The sequence below is a fragment of the Ovis canadensis genome, chromosome 1, assembly GCF_042477335.2.
Source record: "Ovis canadensis isolate MfBH-ARS-UI-01 breed Bighorn chromosome 1, ARS-UI_OviCan_v2, whole genome shotgun sequence".
NCBI classification, from domain to species: Eukaryota; Metazoa; Chordata; class Mammalia; order Artiodactyla; family Bovidae; genus Ovis; species Ovis canadensis.
This window is the reverse complement of record NC_091245.1, coordinates 105,171,613-105,191,443: the sequence shown is the minus strand read 5'-3', so window position 1 is coordinate 105,191,443 and position 19,831 is coordinate 105,171,613. Positions and strand designations below refer to the sequence as shown.

General features: G+C 40.4%; 1 protein-coding gene, 1 non-coding gene and 1 pseudogene across 5 annotated transcripts in view; 1 reads left to right on the top strand and 2 right to left on the bottom strand.

Annotated features, from left to right (window-relative positions):
- Positions 1 to 19,831, top strand: part of NUP210L (nucleoporin 210 like) — an 85,265-nt gene that overhangs the window by 60,677 nt on the left and 4,757 nt on the right. For 3 of the 4 annotated variants that reach the window (XM_069542925.1, XM_069542910.1, XM_069542932.1), the window contains exons 23-30: positions 2,870 to 3,028; positions 3,970 to 4,061; positions 5,217 to 5,391; positions 6,915 to 7,090; positions 7,729 to 7,946; positions 10,854 to 10,990; positions 12,681 to 12,807; positions 15,728 to 15,874. In XM_069542925.1, the coding sequence (XP_069399026.1) occupies positions 2,870 to 3,028; positions 3,970 to 4,061; positions 5,217 to 5,391; positions 6,915 to 7,090; positions 7,729 to 7,946; positions 10,854 to 10,990; positions 12,681 to 12,807; positions 15,728 to 15,874 (1,231 nt within the window). The remainder of the gene's footprint in view (positions 1 to 2,869; positions 3,029 to 3,969; positions 4,062 to 5,216; positions 5,392 to 6,914; positions 7,091 to 7,728; positions 7,947 to 10,853; positions 10,991 to 12,680; positions 12,808 to 15,727; positions 15,875 to 19,831) is intronic. The other variant, XM_069542916.1, reaches the window with a different exon arrangement.
- Positions 14,739 to 14,811, bottom strand: TRNAQ-CUG (transfer RNA glutamine (anticodon CUG)). The gene has a single exon. It is a non-coding gene; the product is annotated as a tRNA-Gln (tRNA).
- LOC138415151 (small EDRK-rich factor 1 pseudogene) lies at positions 18,449 to 18,882 on the bottom strand (annotated as a pseudogene).

Below are 19,831 nucleotides of genomic sequence, written 5' to 3'. Positions count from 1 at the left end.
ATGAAGTGGATACTACAGACAAATTTTACCTACTTCATGACACTATTATCTGATCATCAGTTTAATGGAACCCACCCAAGATGGTCCAGGATCAGTGGCAGCCACCTAGGTCTGGAGGGAAGATTCTAGATCTGGAAGAAACCTGGGGCCAAGATACCTAGAAGGTCACAATTCAGTGCCTACCAAAACAAAGAATTAGAGTTAGACCTTAAAAGAGATCAGAGGGGTTATAGAAGCTACAATTAGTAAGTCATTTCTGGAGCCAGTTAGAAAAGTATGAAAAAATTAAAAAGTTTCCAATTTTCTGAAAATATCCTAAACCTATAATCTAAGGAAACTCTCATGGTTGGGTCTTCTATCATGGACTGTGCAAAGCCTGGTTATACTTGGAACTGAAAACAGATATAACTGTACTTAGTTTGGTAGAGTTCTGCAGAAGGATTTGGCTTTTTTTCCAAATAGGAAAAAAAGGGATAGCAAATAGGAATTGTGTGAAAGGAAGGGATGGCATAAGCCTTATTAGCACCTGCTCTACTTTTTCCCTCCTTTAATTTTCTCGTCTAAAGAAGCACTCTTTTCTCTAACAGAAGAAATGATTGAGAGCTACACAAAGATTTTCTTCCCCAGCTTTGACCTCGCATAGACAAACTGGGTGATTATATGGGCAAATACAAAGGTCTGTAATTGGCAGTGCATTTGGCAGTTCCGTGGATCTGTTTCTTGCTTCAACAGTGCTTGGATGGAACAAACCCAAGGACACTCCCTTGCCCCAGCCTCCTACCACCTGCCAACATTTTTTCCAGTTGCAACCATTGGAATCAGTCACTCAGCTGTCCGCGATCACCAGGGACCAGCCAACATCATTTTTTGAGCTTAACTCCTTATTACCGATCAACTGTGAACTCCTAGATTTGTCATAATTATTCCACTGACATGGAGGCTGTCATCAACCACCTGGTCAACAAGCATCTGTGGGCCTCCTACACCTACCTCTCTGTGGGCTTCTTTTTCAACTGCAGTGATATAGTTCTGGAGGGCATGGGCCACTTTTTCCTCAAATTGGCTAATGAGCAGGGCGAGGACTACGGGCATCTCTTGAAAATGCAAAACCAGCACAGTGGCTACGCCCTCTTTCAAGACTTGCAGTAGCACCTGAAGATGAGTGGGTAAAACCCAGAATCCCATGGAAGCCTCTGCACTCATGGAGAAGAACCTGAGCCAGGCCCTTTTGGATCTCCATGACCTGGGTTCTGCCCATGCAGACCCCCATCTCTGTGACTTCTTAGGGAGCTGAGTCCTAGATGAAGAGGTAAAACTCATCAAGAAAATGGTGATCACCCGACCAACCTCCACAGGCTGGTTGGTCCTCAGATTGAACTGGGTGGGTGTCTCTTCTAAAGGCTCACCCTCAAGCATGACTTGGAGCCTCTGGAGCCCCGCAGCCTTTGAGGAGCCCCTCTGGTGTCAGGGCTTTTGCATGGCACCAGAAGCCCTTCTCTATAACCACTAGGCAGCTTTTCAACTATCCTGGAGCCCTCTCCCAAACCTTGGACCAAATGGAAACATTAAAACTTTTTTGCAACAAAAAAGGAAGAAAGGTCTCTAACGTCCTACAAGGTAGACTTTCTGCACTGTGGTGTCACCATTTAGAAATTCAGTTGAATCAAAAAATTATAAAACACTTGTTCTTCAGCATAAAACTTTCTTCCAGACAATTGATCAAAATCTGCACAAGGGAAACGAGAATTTTTATGTAGGGGTGGAGGGAAAGGTGATTTTGGAATTTGGAACTCCTGAGTCAAGTGAGCAAAGGAAGGTGATGAGGGCTCCAGACAGCAAAAAGGCAGAGGAGACAGGACATGAAATGAATGATAGGAATGAAATTGCCAAAAAGGTAGGCAAGTGCCTACTTCAACATTTGCCTTAGTGTTGGACCTCCCTTCTCTCTCACCAGAAGTCCGTCAAGGTCTAATCCTCATCTAGTCTAGACTAGACTAGAAGTAAAGCAAATAGAGAAATTGTCAGCTAGTTTTAACATTGTCCTAAACAGGGGTTTCCCTTTCTTGTCCTCTTTCTCCCTTGCTGTCACTCTGAACTCCAGGAGTAGATTGCCTAAATTCTCTCTCATCTCAGGCTCTACTGTCTCAACCCATTTAGGAAACCCCTTTTTTCATTTGCATTCTTCTCCTATCAAGTAATTGACTTCAAGATGAGAATTCTTGTATAGGAATCTTTCCAGAATTAGTTGAGCACTGAACACAGAAGTATACTTTAGGGGTGACTGTGTTGCTGGGAATATGAAAAGAAACAAATATGAAAGTAAGCCCTGGGGGAATTCCTTGGTGGTCCCGTGATAAGGACTTGGTGCTTTCACTGCAGGGGACCTGGATTCAATCCCTGGTTGTGAGCTAAGATCCCACATGCTGTGTGGTGTGGCCACAAAAAGGAAAAAAAAAAAAAAAAAAGAATGGCTTCCTTGGTGACACAGTGGATAAGAATCTGCCTGCCAATGCAGGGGACACAGATTTAATCCCTAGTCCAGGAAAATCCTAAATGCCATGGGGCAACTAAACCACTGCACCAAAACTACCAAAAATCACGCATCCTAGAGCCCACAATCTTCAACAAGAGAAACCACCACGTAGAGAAGCCTGCACACCACAGCTAGAGAATAGCCCTTACTCTCTGCAACTAGAGAAAACCCACGTGCAGCAGTGAAGACCTAGTACAGCCATAAATAAATAAATAATTAAAAAAATTTTTAAATGAAGAAAGAAAATAAATCTGGAACTCTTAATTCTTCTGGTTAGCTATTTTCAACAAAGAGGGAAGGGCACAGTGTTTATTAATCCATCCCTTTACTGTCTAGGTTTTTCTGCAACTTCCAGTAGAGAATAACTTTGCCATGGTTGTCCACACAAAAGCAGCTGGTCGGACCAATATCAAAGTCACTGTCCACTGTATGAACAGTTCATCTGGACAGTTCGAGGGGAATTCATTAGAACTGTCTGATGAAGTTCAGATCCTGGTAAGGTCCCAAACCTAAATCTTGTTTTTGTTTATCGAGGAGAAGAAAGTTATATTCTCTTATATTCCATGAAGAGCTTTGTCTGGATAGAGATAGAGAAATTGCTAGAGGGATCTCTAAAATAGGCTTAGGGTTTCTAGATCTTTGTTATTTCTGCTAATTGTTTGTCTATGAGTATTAACCTTACAAACTACAACACATGCATTCAACTCCCAACACAATGAATAGTATACAAACACCATGATAACTAAAGAGGAATCAATTTCTGATTTGTTCTGCCTAATATAGATATTATGATACATTCCACTTAACTATATTCACAGGTAGAATGAAATCCTGTCCTAACTTCTGGTAAGGTGTAAGAGTATGAAGTTGCTATAGATGTATTCAAGCTGAAAGTTAAATGGCCCTACTGTTTTTAGAATTCAAAGAAAAAATATATTTTGTACAGAGGAAATAAGTTTCTCTACCTCTGAACTTGGGATTAATTTTTTTCTTTTCTTTTTATCCTTTGTTTTGGTTTTGGTTCTCTGATTTAGTGAGGGGTAGAGGAAAAAGCACTTTACTGGGAAGTAGAAGACCTAAATAGTGCCCTTGCTAATTTAATACTATAGGTTCTTCATTCTCAAATCTCTTTTTAGATTACTAGAACTAAAATTAGAAATTTCAAAATCATTTTATACTAATATCTAAGTAATATAGGGGATATGGTAAATGCAAACTAAGCCTAGTCCCTTGTAGTCAGAAACAGGCTATGTTAGGTTATATGTTCTAGACCACCTAAATATGTTTTAAATGCCTGGCTCATTTTGGAAAGCAATATTGTGGAACTTGAGCTAAATTGCAGTCAGGCAGACTTGATTTGTAGTTTGTCCATTTGTGTGTAAAGGTCATCATTTGTCTTTTCCAGAAATGAGGAAAGCATCATTTTCTCATTTCAGGTATTTGAAAAACTTCAACTTTTCTATCCAGAGTGCCAACCTGAACAAATTCTGATGCCCATGAATTCTCAGCTCAAACTCCATACCAACAGGTAAGGAGAATAGAGAAGAAGATAGGCTAGGATCTAACTTTACCCTCAGTGAAACACTGCACATGAAAGAACTATTGCCTTCTAGGTGATTTTTCTAACCCACAAATAAATTTTTTAGTTGAAGTGAAATTCACATAACATAAAATTAAATTGTCTGATTCAGTGGTGTTTAGTACATACACAGTATTGTACAACCATCACCTCTAGTTTCAAAACATTTTCATTATCACCAGAGACCCATACCCATTAAACAGTCACTCACCATTCTCCTCTCCTCTCAGTCCCTAGCGATCACTAATCAGCTGTTTCTGTGGATTTAAATATTGTATGTTTCATGTAAATGAAATCATACAATCTGACCTTTTGTGTTGACTTCTTGCAGTTAATGTAATTTCAAGGTTCATCCAAGCTGTAGCATGTATGGGTACTTCATTCCTTTTTATGACCGAATAATATTCCATTATATGAATATACTACGTTTTGTTTATCCAATTATCCATTGGTGGACCTTTGGTTTGTTTTTACCTTTTAGCTATTGTGGATAGGGCTGCTATGAACATTCATGTACAAGTATTTGTTTGAATGTAGTTTTCCCTTGGCATCCACCAAGGATTGGTTCCAGGACCCACCCTTGCCCCCAAAATCTGCAGACTCAAAGATCCATTATATAAAATGGTATAGTATTTATAGTGAATTTATAGGTTATAGTGCATATAACCTATGCTCGTCCTCCTGTATACTTTAAACTATCTCTAAATTTCTTATAATACCTAATACAATATAAATGTTATGTAAATAGTCACCAGTCCAAGGCAAGTTCAAATTTTGCTTTCTGGAACTTTTTGAAAATTTCAGTCTGTGCTTGGTTGTATCTGTGGTGCAGAACCCACAGATGTGAAAAGCTGACTTTACCTGTTTTTAATTCTTTTCACTGAATAATTTTTTAATGATAAATATATAATAGCATTTGATTTTTAAGGAGATAAGCATAATCCAAAGGCTGACTTTTACCTGAGGAACAAATAACTACACAACAAGGAGAATCAAGCAGTTTTCTGAGTACAGCCTCTAACAGTGATCTAGGCAATTGCTACTCCTTTTTTTCTGATCAGTCAGAGCCCCAAGAGATGCCACTTGCCCCCATTTATTCCCTAGGGAAGGGGCCGCCTTTGTGAGTTCCCGTGTTCTCAAGTGTTTCCCTAATTCATCTGTCATTGAGGAGGATGGTGAAGGGCTCCTGAAAGCTGGTTCCATTGCAGGTACTGCTGTGTTAGAAGTCACTTCTACAGAACCTTTTGGAGTAAACCAAACAACTATAACTGGGGTTCAGGTGAGTTCAGGGGCTTACTCAAAAAAATAAAAGGAATACCATGGCCTTAAGAGGCAGATTTACTTTGTTTAGAACTAGAAACTTCTCTGGAAGCCAGAAATGAACTGTAACATAAGAGGACAATCTTGACATGAACCATCAAATTAAAGTGGACTTTAGAGTCCTTGTTATAAAAGAGATTAATCTCAAAATGGTATGACTGTTTTCTGAGCAACTTTGGCAAAAGGATTGGTATGGGAGAAATGCAGAACTATTACTATCAAAATTAGGCTTTTTGATATGTTTTAAACGTTTTTAGACTTTTTAAAAAAAATTAGAATTAGAAGAGACCTTAGAAATAAGTTAGTCTAAAACAAAATGTTTGGGACATTAAAAATCTAGTATGTTCCAGCCTTGTGTTGCTCCTTTTATGTATATTTTTTTTACCCACCACTAAAACCTTATTATACAAGCATCATTAGCCCTATTAAACTGATAAGAAATAAAAAACCTAGAATGGTTAAATGAAGATATGAAATGATAAAGCTGGGTTTCAAAGCTGGACTTCCCTTACTGTATCACAGTATTTTACTCCCCTTACTTTATCTGTTATAGTGCAAAAGCACAATCTATAGTATTCTTGATAAGTTATCGATTCAGTTCAGTTTAGTTCAGTTGCTCAGTCGTGTCCGACTCTTTGTGACCCCATGAATCGCAGCACGCCAGGCCACCCTGTCCATCACCAACTCCCAGAGTGCACTCAGACTCACGTCCATCAAGTTGGTGATACCATCCAGCCATCTCATCCTCTGTCGTCCCCTTCTCCTACTGCCCCCAATCCCTCCCAGCATCAGAGTCTTTTCCAATGAGTCACCTCTTCGCATGAGGTGGCCAAAGTACTGGAGTTTCAGCTTTAGCATCATTCCTTCCAAAGAAATCCCAGGGCTGATCTCCTTCAGAATGGATTGGTTGGATCTCCTTGCAGTCCAAGAGACTCTCAAGAGTCTTCTCCTTAACAATAAATATTGACACTCTTCACGAAAGAGGAAATACAGTCCATTCCTTAAAAAACTCCAGCTTTGCTTCACATTTCTGCTGCTTTAATCATTAAAAGAGGCTTCCCAGGTGGCACAGTGGTAAAGAATCAACTTGCCAATGCAAGAGATGCAAGAGACACGGGTTTGAACCCTCAGTTGGAAAGATCCCCTGGAGAAGGAAATGACAACCCATTCCAGTATTCTTGCCTGGAAAATTTCATGAGCAGAGGATCCATGCCATAGTGAGACTATAGCCCAGTGGGCTATAGTCCATGGAGTCACTAAGAGGCAGATATGACTGAGCAACTGAGCACACACCGATAATTAAAAGCCATTTCCTGTACTGTCATATTTCTTTTTCACTGATTTAAGTCATCTGAAATCAAGAGCTAGCTACTTCCTACAAAGAGGAACACGATTTTTATCATTGATTATAAGTCTCAGAATATGGTCATAGCTCCCCTCCAGTGCATTCTGCTCTGTACCAATAGGTTTTGTCTCCCACAGGTAGCACCAGTGACATACCTGCGAATGAGCAGCCACCCCAAGCTATACACGGCTCAAGGAAGGACCCTATCAGCCTTTCCCTTGGGCATGTCTCTTACCTTCATTGTTCAGTTTTACAATAGCATCGGAGAGAAATTCCACACACACAATACCCAGCTTTATCTGGCTTTAAACAGGTATGGAAGGCAAAGGAATGGTGTTAACACTATGGCAGAAGTCTTGTAGATTAGCCTGGTATATAGGAGTGCTAGTAAATTCTTCTCATGTTATGCACTTGGAATCTGATCTTTCTTTTATTAAGATAGGGAGGGACAGTTGACTTTAATATTGGGACTTCCCTGGAGGTTCAGTGGTTAGGACTCCATGCTTTCACTTCTATGGGCCTGGGTTCAATCCCTGGTTGAGGAACGAAATTCACACATGGCGGCATGACCGAAAAAGCAACAAAACAAAAAACTATCTGCTTTTTTTAAAAATGGAGGAAAGACCAGAATTAATTATTCAATGAAGAAGAGTTTTAATATGTTTTGAATTTGACAAGTCCTAGTTCATATAAAACTCCTATAGGGAGCCAACTGGAGTATTATCAAAAAGCCAAACTGGAAAAAAAGTTTTTTTTTTAAGAAAAATGGCCTAGCTGGGCACCATGTATATAAATGTAATAGACCTGATCCCTGGCCCTAGTTGTGTACTCTCCACTGTAGAATTCCATCTGAATTCTTTTGAGCTATTGAATATAAAATGTTGTGATAGGGTCTGACTCCAGAACTGTTGACTCTTTTCAGAGATTTCTACCTTTCATGTCTGCTTTCAGAGATGACCTGCTTCTCATTGGACCAGGGAATAGGAACTATACTTACATGGCCCAGGCTGTGAACAGAGGGGTGACAATTGTGGGGCTCTGGGACCGGAGGCATCCAGGCATGGCAGATTATATCCCTGTTTCTGTAGAGCACGCCATCGAGCCAGACACCAAGCTTACCTTTGTCGGAGATGTCATCTGCTTCCGTACTTACCTCCTCAACCAGAATGGTTTGGATACTTTCCCTTTCTCAACCTCACAACTGACAGGATTAGAAAGCAACTCATCCCTTAGAGGATTTCTCTCTGAGAAAGAAAATACTTTAGTGTATTTTATTATTTTTCGTGTTAATTGATAATTCTCAGTTTAGTGCCCATTTCTCTCCATAGCCAGCTGACTAGAAGTCAGCCAGTAATATTTATCAAATGTCTATTGAACACATAGGCAGTGTAGAGTACCAGTGCCTTCTCCTCCACTCCCAGCTCCTGAAGGAAGATAATTGCAAAGTTGAACATCAATAAAGGATGAGATGAAAGGAAGGAAAAGACAATAAGGTTTTAGTTCTAAGAACCAATTGTGTGTACACTGTTTTGTGAGGCAACTTTAAAGGCCTAACTTCCACATATACCATCACTGAAAGAAGGTTTGGCCTTGCACTGGGCTACAGTATACTCATGATCAGCTAAGTATTTCTGTTCTAAGAAGTACTATTGAGTTACAGAAAATCAGTCTTGGCTTTGGAAATGTGTTATATCTTTATGCTTACAGGTAGCATATCCCAAAATGGTATACACTGACTGGTTGTATACAATCAAATAATCCATCCAAGTAAGGCTGGCTGGGGTGGTATGTGGTCTGGGTTTTGCATCCTCTTTGGGGAATTATGGACACATGTTATTTGGGTAAAGTGATATAACATTGGACCTGACTTTAACATTAATCATATATTTTGGACTTGATACAGCGGGAACTCTATTCAGCCTGAGTCAAATCCTCCAATCCTGACAACTGACTTGTAAGCAACCACTACTTATTAACATGTAATCCAGGGTCAGTGAGCTAACTGCTTACTATACCATGACTATTAAATTTTGTCGATGAAGCAGAGGCTTTTTTACTTCCTTTTCCTAGGTTCTGTCAGGATGGTCATCCATTCTGGAATTTGGGGTCATCTCAAGTCAGTACCACCTTGGATGAGGAAGCAGAAGGGCCACATTCGAGGATCAGTAATCCAGTCTAATATCTGACATTTCTCTGGCACCTTGGGACTTAAACCAAAGTAAACTAATCCTCTCTTCTGCCAGCTGATACTTGTTTGCAGTCTCCTTGCTGATAGCAACCAGTAGGTCAAAGCAGATTCATCCCTAGCAGGGTCTATACAAAGTTACAGTTCAGTTCAGCTCAGTTCAGTTCAGTCGCTCAGTCATGTCCGACTCTTTGTGACCCCATGAATTGCAGCATGCCAGGCCTCCCTGTCCATCACCAACTCCCGGAGTTTACCCAAACTCATGTCCATCGAGTCAGTGATGCCATCCAGCCATCTCATCCTCTGCCGTCCCCTTCTCCTCCTGCCCCCAGTCCCTCCCAGCATCAGGGTCTTTTCCAATGAGTCAACTCTTCGCATGAGGTGGCCAAAGTATTGGAGTTTCAGCTTCAGCATCAGTCCTTCCAGTGAACACCTAGGATTGATCTCCTTTAGGATGGACTAGTTGGATCTCCTTGCAGTCCAAAGGACTCTCAAGAGTCTTCTCCAACACCACAGTTCAGCATCAGTTCTTCAGTGCTCAGCTTTCTTCACAGTCCAACTCTCACATCCATACATGACCACTGGAAAAACCATAGCCTTGACTAGATGGACCTTTGTTGGCAAAGTAATGTCTCTGCTTTTGAATATGCTATCTAGGTTGGTCATAACTTTCCTTCCAAGGAGTAAGCGTCTTGTAATTTCATGGCTGCAATCACCATCTGCAGTGATTTTGGAGCCCCAAAAAATAAAGTCTGACACTTTTTCCACTGTTTCCCCATCTATTTCCCATGAAGTGATGGGACCAGATGCCATGATCTTCGTTTTCTGAATGTTGAGCTTTAAGCCAACTTTTTCACTCTCCTCTTTCACTTTCATCAAGAGGCTTTTGAGTTCCTCAACACTTTCTGCCGTAAGGGTAGTGTCATCTGCATATCTGAGGTTATTGTTATTTCTCCCGGCAATCTTGATTCCAGCTTGTGCTTCTTCCGGCCCAGCGTTTCTCATGATGTACTCTGCATATAAGTTAAATAAGCAGGGTGACAATATACAGCCTTGACATACTCCTTTTCCTATTTGGAACCAGTCTGCTGTTCCATGTCCAGTTCTTTTTTTTTTTTTTTTGTATCCATGTCCAGTTCTAACTGTTGCTTCCTGACCTGCATATAGGTTTCTCAAGAGGCAGGTCAGGTGGTCTGGTATTCCCATATCTTTCAGAATTTTCCACAGTTTATTGTGATCCACACAGTCAAAGGCTTTGGCATAGTCAATAAAGAAGAAATAGATGTTTTTCTGGAACTCTCTTGCTTTTTTGATGATCTAGTGGATGTTGGCAATTTGATTTCTGGTTCCTCTGCCTTTTCTAAAACCAGCTTGAACATCTGCAAGTTCACGGTTCACGTATTGCTGAAGCCTGGCTTGGAGAATTGTGAGCATTACTTTACTAGCGTGTGAGATGAAGTGCTATTCCTATATGTAAAAGATGTTTTTCTTTATCCTAAGGAGAACAGTTATATTCTCCAAGTAGCTTCTTTTGTGATTCTAAGTTCAGCAGTTCCTATTTTGTTTTGCTGGCATGATATATGAAGGGAAACCCAACATTAGAAAAACAAAGTTAGGGACTTTCCTGATAGTCCAGTGGTTAAGACTCTGTGCTCCCATTGCTGGGGGCATGGGTTCAATCCCTGGTCCAGGAACTAATATCCCCACATGCCACGTAGCATGGCCAAAAATGAAAAAGAAAACAAAGTTATCCTCACAGCTGGGTGCTCCTCCTAGGAAGGGATATATGTATGCTTAAATGGTCTACTGACTTGAATTCTGGGTAAGGTGAGAGTGACCATCAAATTATATCAAACATTGCAGTCAACTGCTTTCTCTTGTCTTTTCCTAGGTGAACCCGGGATGTGGATGATTTCTGCTGACAATATTTTACAAACAGACGCTGTCACTGGGGTAGGAGTGGCCAGGAGTCCAGGAACAGCAACTATCTTTCATGACATCCCAGGACTAGTGAAAACATATCGAGAGGTAAACTTAATGATGTGAGAAGAGCCCATGGGTGTTCCTTGGTGGCCTAGTGGTTAGGATTCCAGGCTTTCACTGCCATGGAGTAGGTTCCAGCTCTGGTTGTAGAACTAAGATTCCACAAGAGTCTAAAGTAACTATTTCACATATGGGAATATATATATAGGAAGCACATCCTATTAATAGAAATATACTCACATATCAGACACAAAACCAGACAACAAACTTTATTGAAACATAGATAATTTAAGCATAGATTAAGGTTCTTAACCAAAGGAATGACTAGTCTGATTTATAATATAAAATATCACTGTGGCCACTGATTGGTACTAGACTGTAGGGACAGGAGTAGAAGCTGAGAGACCAGTTATTGCAGTTCCCCCCTGAGATATGATGGTGGATCAGAGTGACAATTGAGGAGGTGGTGAAAAGTTGATCAGATTCTAAATATATTTTATAGGTATAGTTGATATAGTTTCCTGACAGATTATATGTAAAGTTCAAAAGCATCAAGAATGACTTAAGGTTTTTTTATTGAATAACTAAAAGTACAGGACAGAATTATCATCAATGGAAATGGCTAAGACTGTAGGTAGAACAGTTTTGGAGAAAAGATCAGTTTTTGGACACATAAGGTTGGATGTCTGTTAGATGTCAATTGGATGTGTTGAGGTAGCTAGATATAAAAGTCTGGGAATCATTGGCATAGAGATATTTAACGCCATAAGATCACCAAGAGAGTGAGTGTACATAGAGAAGAGGTCCAAGAGCCAAGTTCTGGAAACACACCAGTATTAAGACCCCTGCAAGGGGACTTCCCTGGTGGTCTAGTGGTTAAGACGTCACCTTCTAATGCAGGGGTTTTGAGTTCGATCCCTGGTAGGGGAGCTAAGATCCCACATGCCTAGTAGCCAAAAACAAGAAAAAAGGATCAAAACATGAAATGGAAGCAGTATTGTAACACATACAATAAAGACTTTTAAAAACTGGTCCACATTCAAAAAAAAAAAAAAAAAAGACCCCTGAAAGAAGAATGAGAACCAACAAGGGAGATTTATAGAAATTTATAAGATTTATAAGAATGACTGGGGTAGTGGGAGGGAGTGGGAATACTGGTGTCCAGGCAGCCAAGTGAAGAAGGTATTTCAAGGAGGAAGAGTGGTCAACCATATGAAAGCTACTGATGGGTCAAATGTGAGAACTGAGAAATGACTGCTTGTTTTGCAATATGGAGGCTGGTGACTTTGATGAGTAACTTCAGTGGAATAAAGGGACTGGAAGTTTGACTGGAGAATTGAAAAAGAGAACTTGGAGATAGTCCTCTTCAAGGAGTTGGAGTCAAGAGTTTGTTTCACTGATCACTTTTAAAATGGGGAAAAAATGGCTTAGGAATCATTTAGTAGAGAAGGAAAATTTGACATGGGAGTAGGAAAAATTGATTAATGGGGAATCATACACAGGGAAGATATGTCAGAAGGAATAAGGGACAAAGATCTCCTTTTAGAAAAAAAATGTTATTTTCTTCTCAAAAGTAAACAGATTTTGTGGTTTTCAAAATACCTGATCACTAGAAGGGCAATTTGCTCTTATGTGAAACAGATGCTTTCAGCTAAACAAGTTATGAGGGTTGGAGAGGAAGGAAACCAGATTCTCTAAGAACCTAGGTTCTAATTTTCCTTTGGTTTGCTAACAGGTGGTGGTCAATGCATCATCAAGATTAACACTCAGTTATGACCTCAAGACTTACCTCACCAATACCCCCAATTCAACTGTGTTCAAGCTGTTCATCACTGCTGGCAGAAATGGTATCAATCTTAAAGGTCAAGAATCTCTTTATAGTTCTGGGCGATTATCCCCACCTTTCCCGTCCTCTGTCAATTAATTCACCTCTTTGGATTAGCAATCCAAGTTTTCTTTCGTTTCAAAATTGATTCTACTTTTACAACGGAATCATTGAGAGCTGTGAGATCTCAGAACTATGACTGGATTAAGGTTTTAAGATAGGCTCAACCTAGTTACTACTGTCTTTCTGCTTGCAACCCTGCCGGAGAACAGGAGGTAGCCTAAACCAAGAATTTCCAAACGTGGATGATTTTCAAGGTTACCCAAAGAAATCTTTTAAAAATACAAATTCTTAGGCTCCATCCAGAGATTTAGTAAGTTTGGGATAAAGCATAAGATACAATTCTTTTAAAGCTTCTCCAGATTTGAGAATTGCTGGACTAGATAATTACGTGAAATGTTATTTGTTCAGCAAAGTTGCCTTGTGTTTTTCTTTTTTCATTTTGTATTGGGCCATGATTTACTGTCAAAAAATAGGGGAGGAAGGCTTCCCTGGTGGCTCAGTGGTGAAAAATCCATGTGCCAGTGTAGGAGCCACAGGTTTGATCCCTGGTCCAGAAAGACCCCCACATGCCAAGGAGCGACTAAGCCCATGCGCCATGGCCATTGAGTCTGTGCTCTAGAGCCCAGGAACTGCAACTGCTGCGCCGTGCACAGCCACTGCTGGGGCCCGCATGCCCTAGAGCCAGTGCCCTGTAATAAGAGAAGCCACTGAAATGGGAAGCCTGCGCACCACGACTGGAGAGTAGGCCCCGCTCGCTGCAACTAGAGAAAAGACCAGGCGGCAGCGAAGACAAGACCACACGGCCAAAAATAAATAAGTAAAATTACTTTTTAATGTGGGGGGAGGAGGAAAGATAACTAAAATAGAAGAAGCTCCTGCTGCTGCTAAGTCGCTTCAGTCGTGTCCGACTCTGTGCGACCCCATAGACGGCAGCCCACCAGGCTTCCCCGTCCCTGGGATTCTCCAGCCAAGAACACTGGAGTGGGTTGCCATTGCCTTCTCCAATGCATGCAAGTGAAAAGTGAAAATGAAGTTGCTCAGTCGGGTCCGACTCTGTGACCCCAGGGACTGCAGCCCACCAGGCTCCTCCGTCCATGGGATTTTCCAGGCAGGAGTGCTGGAATGGGGAGCCATTGCCTTCTCCAAAGAAGCTCCTAATAGATTCCAAATACTATGTTAGGAATTTTTATACCTTTTATCTCTTTTAACAATCTCATCATGTAGTAATTGTCATCATTTTAAAGATGAGAATACTGGGGCGGAGAATGGACTGTGAGATTGGGATTGACTTATATATACTACTATGTATAAAAGAGATAACTGATGGAAGCTGACTATACAGAGAACTCTACTCAGTGCTCTGTGGTGATCTAAATGGGAAGAAAATCCAGAAAAGAGGGAATATATGTATACATATAGCTGTACAGCAGAAACTAACACAACATTGTAAAGCAGCTATACTCGAATAAAATTTTTTTAAAAAGATGAGAGTACTGGGAATTCCTTGGCGGCCCAGTGCTCTCACTGCTGAGGGCCTGGGTTCAATCCCTGGTCAGGGAAAAAAAAAAAAAAAAAGTGAGAATACTAAGAGCAAGTATTTTGTACAAGGTAACAAACGAGTTAGTGGCAAGAGTAGTAGATATGTTCCACTCCAAAGTCCATGTACATCCTTTCATTCATCTTTTTGTTTCTATAGAACAGATTCCAGATTTGGGGGATGGGGGTGGATGGAGGGATAGTGGGGGCTGAGAAAACATGCAAAACCAACCAGAGAAGTCCAGAATAGAACAGAATATACTGGTCTATAACCCTTAAGATAATTTAAACACTATTGACCTTTAAAAATATATATTTTATTTATTTACTTGGCTGTGTTGTGTCTTAGTTGCAGCATGTAGGATCTAGTTCCCTGACCAGGGATGGAACCTGGGCCCCCTGCATTCAGAGTACAGAGTCCTAGCCACTGGACCACCAGTGAAGTCCCTCTAATTTCCCATTTTGTCCTTCAATTTTTAAGCACTTAATATATTTTCTTTTCACAGTAGATATTTAATGTCTAATAAATACAATCTGAACATGTATGTATAAATAAGAGTATTTGATCTTTAAAATTCTCCAGGTTCTTTTACAAAGTAGTAAATGTTTCTTCATAATATATTATCTCATTGTTATCTACCTTATTAAATTTTACAAAGAGATTACAATTTTTTCACTTGCAGAATCTTTCTAAAACCACAACTTATGAAACTTCATGTAACAGTTCCATTGATATTGGTGATTGTCTCCAAAAGATGAGAATGATCACTGGACTGCTGACAATTGAGAAAGAGCTTTAGCAAACCGAGACCATTAAGAAACTGTGCAAGGGAAAATCTTGTTACCAAGACACGGGTTTCTATTTAATTTAAAATTGCAGCTGACCCAACCTTGGTGCCAGGCGATTTCTTGCCAGCTGTGTGGCTCCTTGTAATGAAGTTCTAGAGATCTTTGACTTGACGTATTATACAATCAATTATGGAAAACAAATCTTCCTAGATTATAAAAGCTACATCCCAAGTGTAGCATTTTATTTCTAATAAGCGCCTGATTTCTCTGTAATCTTATTCCCATTAATGAATTCCAAAAACTTCTGAAAGAGAACTATATTATTAATAATAGAAACCCCATTATCGTCACAGACTGGCAGAGGCAAGAGTCTTACACTCTCCTTTCACCTTGATTGTGGTAAGACTGAACAGAGCTGGCAAATAGACAGCTGTAGCAATTCAAACAGAGCTGACCCTTCTTTCTTATTTTTTAAATTCCAAACTTCCTCTATATATAATATATATATGTTTCCCCTTTTACAAATTCCTCCTCGTGACAAAGCTATTTACCTCTTTTCTGGTCTCTAGGATCCTGTACCCCAAGTCAGGCCTTGGCCATTACAACACTTCTTCCAGAGACCCTTATGCTGTGTCATGTACAGTTCAGTAATACTTTACTAGACATTCCAGCAAGTAAAGTCTTTCATGTCCATTCAGATTTCAGCATGGAAAAAGGTGGGTTCCACCAGTTGAATCTGGTTTCCCCCTTGTTTTCATATTTGTACAAATGTCACTTTATTGGTTTACATTTCTGCTTTCTAGTTTCATCTGCTATGTAACTATGGCATCTTTCTCAGTCAGCATTTTTGTTCTATCCATTCAACAAACTTTTAACACGTATCTATAATATGCTATGGTTTTCTATTATAACTTACTACTTTTTCCTTTGTTAGCCTGTTATCTTTGTGAGGGCTTGGATTATGTCTCATACATCTTTTGTTCCCAACTAGTGGCACAATGTTTGAATGCTGTTGAACTGAAGGATATTCTGAGCAGAACAGCATTAACAAGTGGAAAGAAAAAATAGGCATGACTTTGGGAGGACATTAAATAAATCAACTGATCTAAAATAAGACAGTCCACGCCAAAGATAAGTAGGTAGTGCTATATCATGGGAGAGCTTTTACTCCAAGGTCAGACAGTTTGAATGGTAATGAGAAACCACTGAAGGAAGGTTAATTCTGGTAAACTGTTGAACACCAAATAGAATGCCTGGTACCAGGATGGGCACTGGAGATAGAGGACCAAGACAAGGCTTACTAGGACCACAATCTCAATCTCAAACATGACAGAATGATCTCTGTTTCCAAGGCAAACCATTCAATATCACACTAATCCAAGTCTGTGCCCCAACCAATAATGCTGAAGAAGCTGAAGTTGAACGGTTCTATGAAGACCTACAAGACCTTCTAGAACTAACACCCAAAAAAGATGTCCTCTTCATTATAGTGGGCTGGAATACAAAAGTAGGAAGTCAAGAAACACCTGGAGTAACAGGCAAATTTGGCCTTGGAGTACAAAATGAAGCAGGTCAAAGGCTAACAGAGTTTTGCCAAGATAACCCACTGGTCATAGCAAACGCCCTCTTCCAACAATACAAGAGAAAACTCTTACACATGGGCATCACCAGATGGTCAATACCTAAATCAGATTGATTATATTCTTTGCAGCTAAAGATGGAGAAGCTCTATATAGTCAGCAAAAACAAGACCAGGAGCTGACTGTGGCTCAGATCATGAACTTCTTATTGCCAAATTCAGACTTAAATTGAAGAAAGTAGGGAAAACCACTAGACCATTCAGGTATGACCTAAATCAAATCCCTTACGATTATACAGTGGAAATGACAAATAGATTCAAGGGATTAGATCTGATAGAGTGCCTGAAGAACTATAGTCAGAGGTTCGTGACATTGTACAGGAGGCAGTAATCAAGACCATCCCCAAGGAAAAGAAATGCAAAAAGGCAAAATGGTTGTCTGACGAGGCCTTACAAATAGCTGAGAAAAGGAGAGAAGCTAAAGGCAAAGGAGGAAAGGAAAGATATACCCATTTGAATGCAGAGTTCCAAAGAACAGCAAGGAGAGATAAGAAAGCCTTCCTCAGTGATCAATAGAAAGAAATAGAGGAAACAATAGAATGGAAAAGACTAGAGATATCTTCAAGAAAATTAGAGATGCCAAGGGAACATTTCATGCAAAGATGAGCACAGTAAAGGACAGAAATGGTATGCACCTAACAGGAGCAGAAGATACTAAGAAGAGGTGGCAAGAATACACAGAACTATACAAAAAAGATCTTCATGACCCAGAAAATCACAACAGTGTGGTCACTCATCTAGAGCCAGACTTCCTGGAATATGAATTCAAGTGGACCTTAGGAAGCATCACTACAAACAAAGCTAGTGGAGGTGATGGAATTCCAGTTGAGCTATTTCAAATCCTAAAAGATGATGCTGTGAAAGTGCTGCACTCAGTAAACCAGCAAATTTGGAAAACTCAGCAGTGGCCACTGCTGGAAAAGGTCAGTTTTCATTCCAATCCCAAAGAAAGGCAAGGGCAAAGAATGTTCAAACTACCACACAATTGCACTCATCTCACATGCTAGCAAAGTAATGCTCAAAATTTTCCAAGCCAGGCTTCAACAGTATGTGAACCATGAACTTCCAGATGTTCAAGTTGGATTTAGAAAAGGCAGAGGAACCACATATCAAATTGCCAACATCTACTGGATCATCAAAAAAGCAAGAAAGTTCCAGAAAAACATCTACTTTTGCTTTATCAACTACGCCAAAGCCTTTGTGTGGATCACAACAAACTGTGGAAAATTTTTCAAGAGATGGGAATACCAGACCACCTGATCTGCCTCCTGAGAAATCTATGCAGGTCCAGAAGCAAAAGACTGGTTCCAAATCGGGAAAGGAGTACATCAAGGCTGTATATTGTCACCCTGCTTATTTAACTTATATGCAGAGTACCTCATACAAAATGCCAGGCTGGATAAAGCACAAACTAGAATCAAGATTGCTGGGAGAAATATCAATAACCTCAGACATGCAGATGACACCACCCTTATGGCAGAAAGCGAAGAAGAACTAAAGAGCCTCTTAATGAAAGTGAAAGAGGAGAGTGAAAAAGTTGGCTGAAAACTCAACATTCAGAAAACTTGCATCTGGTCCCATCACTTCATGGCAAATAGATGGGGGAACAATGGAAACAGTGAGAGACTTTATTTATTTTGCATGGTTAGTGTTTTATTCTTTGAAGAATGGCTCTGAAACATCACAGTAAGTCAGGCTGAAAGGACAAGTTTAAAATAGTTTCATAAGGATATAACATATGTACTGCCTGTTCACGCTATGAAATCTTGATCATGGAGCTTATATTTAGTTAGCAGTAGCACCCAGGTTTTCCAAGTAGTCATCATTTCTCTCTTGTTTGCATAGACTTCTCATTGGCTGCCTTCTGCTTTTGTTGCATGATCTGAGTCCTTCTGCTTCCTCTGAGGGGTAGTCAGGCTATCCTCTTTTCTTTTTCCCTTACTAATTTCCTGAGATTTCTTCATGTTTTCTGGCGGGCAAGTTCTCGTTGATTTCCATGGGCCATAATGACAACTGGACCAAGCCTGGAAGAGAGCAACTCGGAAAAGGAATGACTTCCTCACATTCTCAGCCACTGTCCCCACCCGTTGATCTGGAAGACTGAGCCCCTGCGGGCCCCCTGACGGATTCACCTGTCAAGACTTTATGTTTTGGGGCTCCAAAATGACTGCAGATGGTGACTGCAGCCATGAAATTAAAAGACGCTTGCTCCTTGGGAGAAAAGCTATGACAAACCTAGACAGCATATTAAAAAGCAGAGACATTACTTTGCCAACAAAGGTCCGTCTAGTCAAGGCTATGGTTTTTCCAGTGGTCATGTATGGATGTGAGAGTTGGACCATAGAGAAAGCTGAGTGCCAAAGAATTGATGCTTTTGAACTGTGGTGTTGGAGAAGACTCTTGAGAGTCCCTTGGACTGCAAGACTTACCCATTCAATCCTAGAGGAAATGAGTCCTGAATATACATTGGAAGGACTGATGCTGAAGCTGAAACTCCAATACTTTGGTCACCTGATGCAAAGAACTGACTCATTGGAAAAGACCCTGATGCTGGGAAAGATTGAAGGCAGGAGAAGGGAACAGAAGATGAGATGGTTGGATGGCATCACCGACATGATGGACATGAGTTTGAGTAGGCTTCGGGAGTTGGTGATGGACAGGGAACCTGGCATGCTGCAGTCCTTGTGGTTGCAGAGTTGGACACGACTGAGCAACTGAACAGAACTAAGAACTACACAGGCTGATTAGTTATACACATGGGATGCTAGATGGCAGAGAGAAAGGAGTATTTATATCAAACCTGGGTGTTAAGGGTCAGGTTTTATAGGAAAAGTAACCTCTAGAAGGATGGCCATGACTGAAGTAGATGTGAAGAGAACAGGACATTCCAGGCAATACAGAGCCCTGGAAAAGTTTTCAAAACTAAAGTATATACTGGCAGTACACAAAATGGATAAGAAGAATGGAAGGTAAGGAGACTAGCAGATGCAATTTACATTGCAGTGATCCAAGCATGAATTGACAAGTGTCTAGG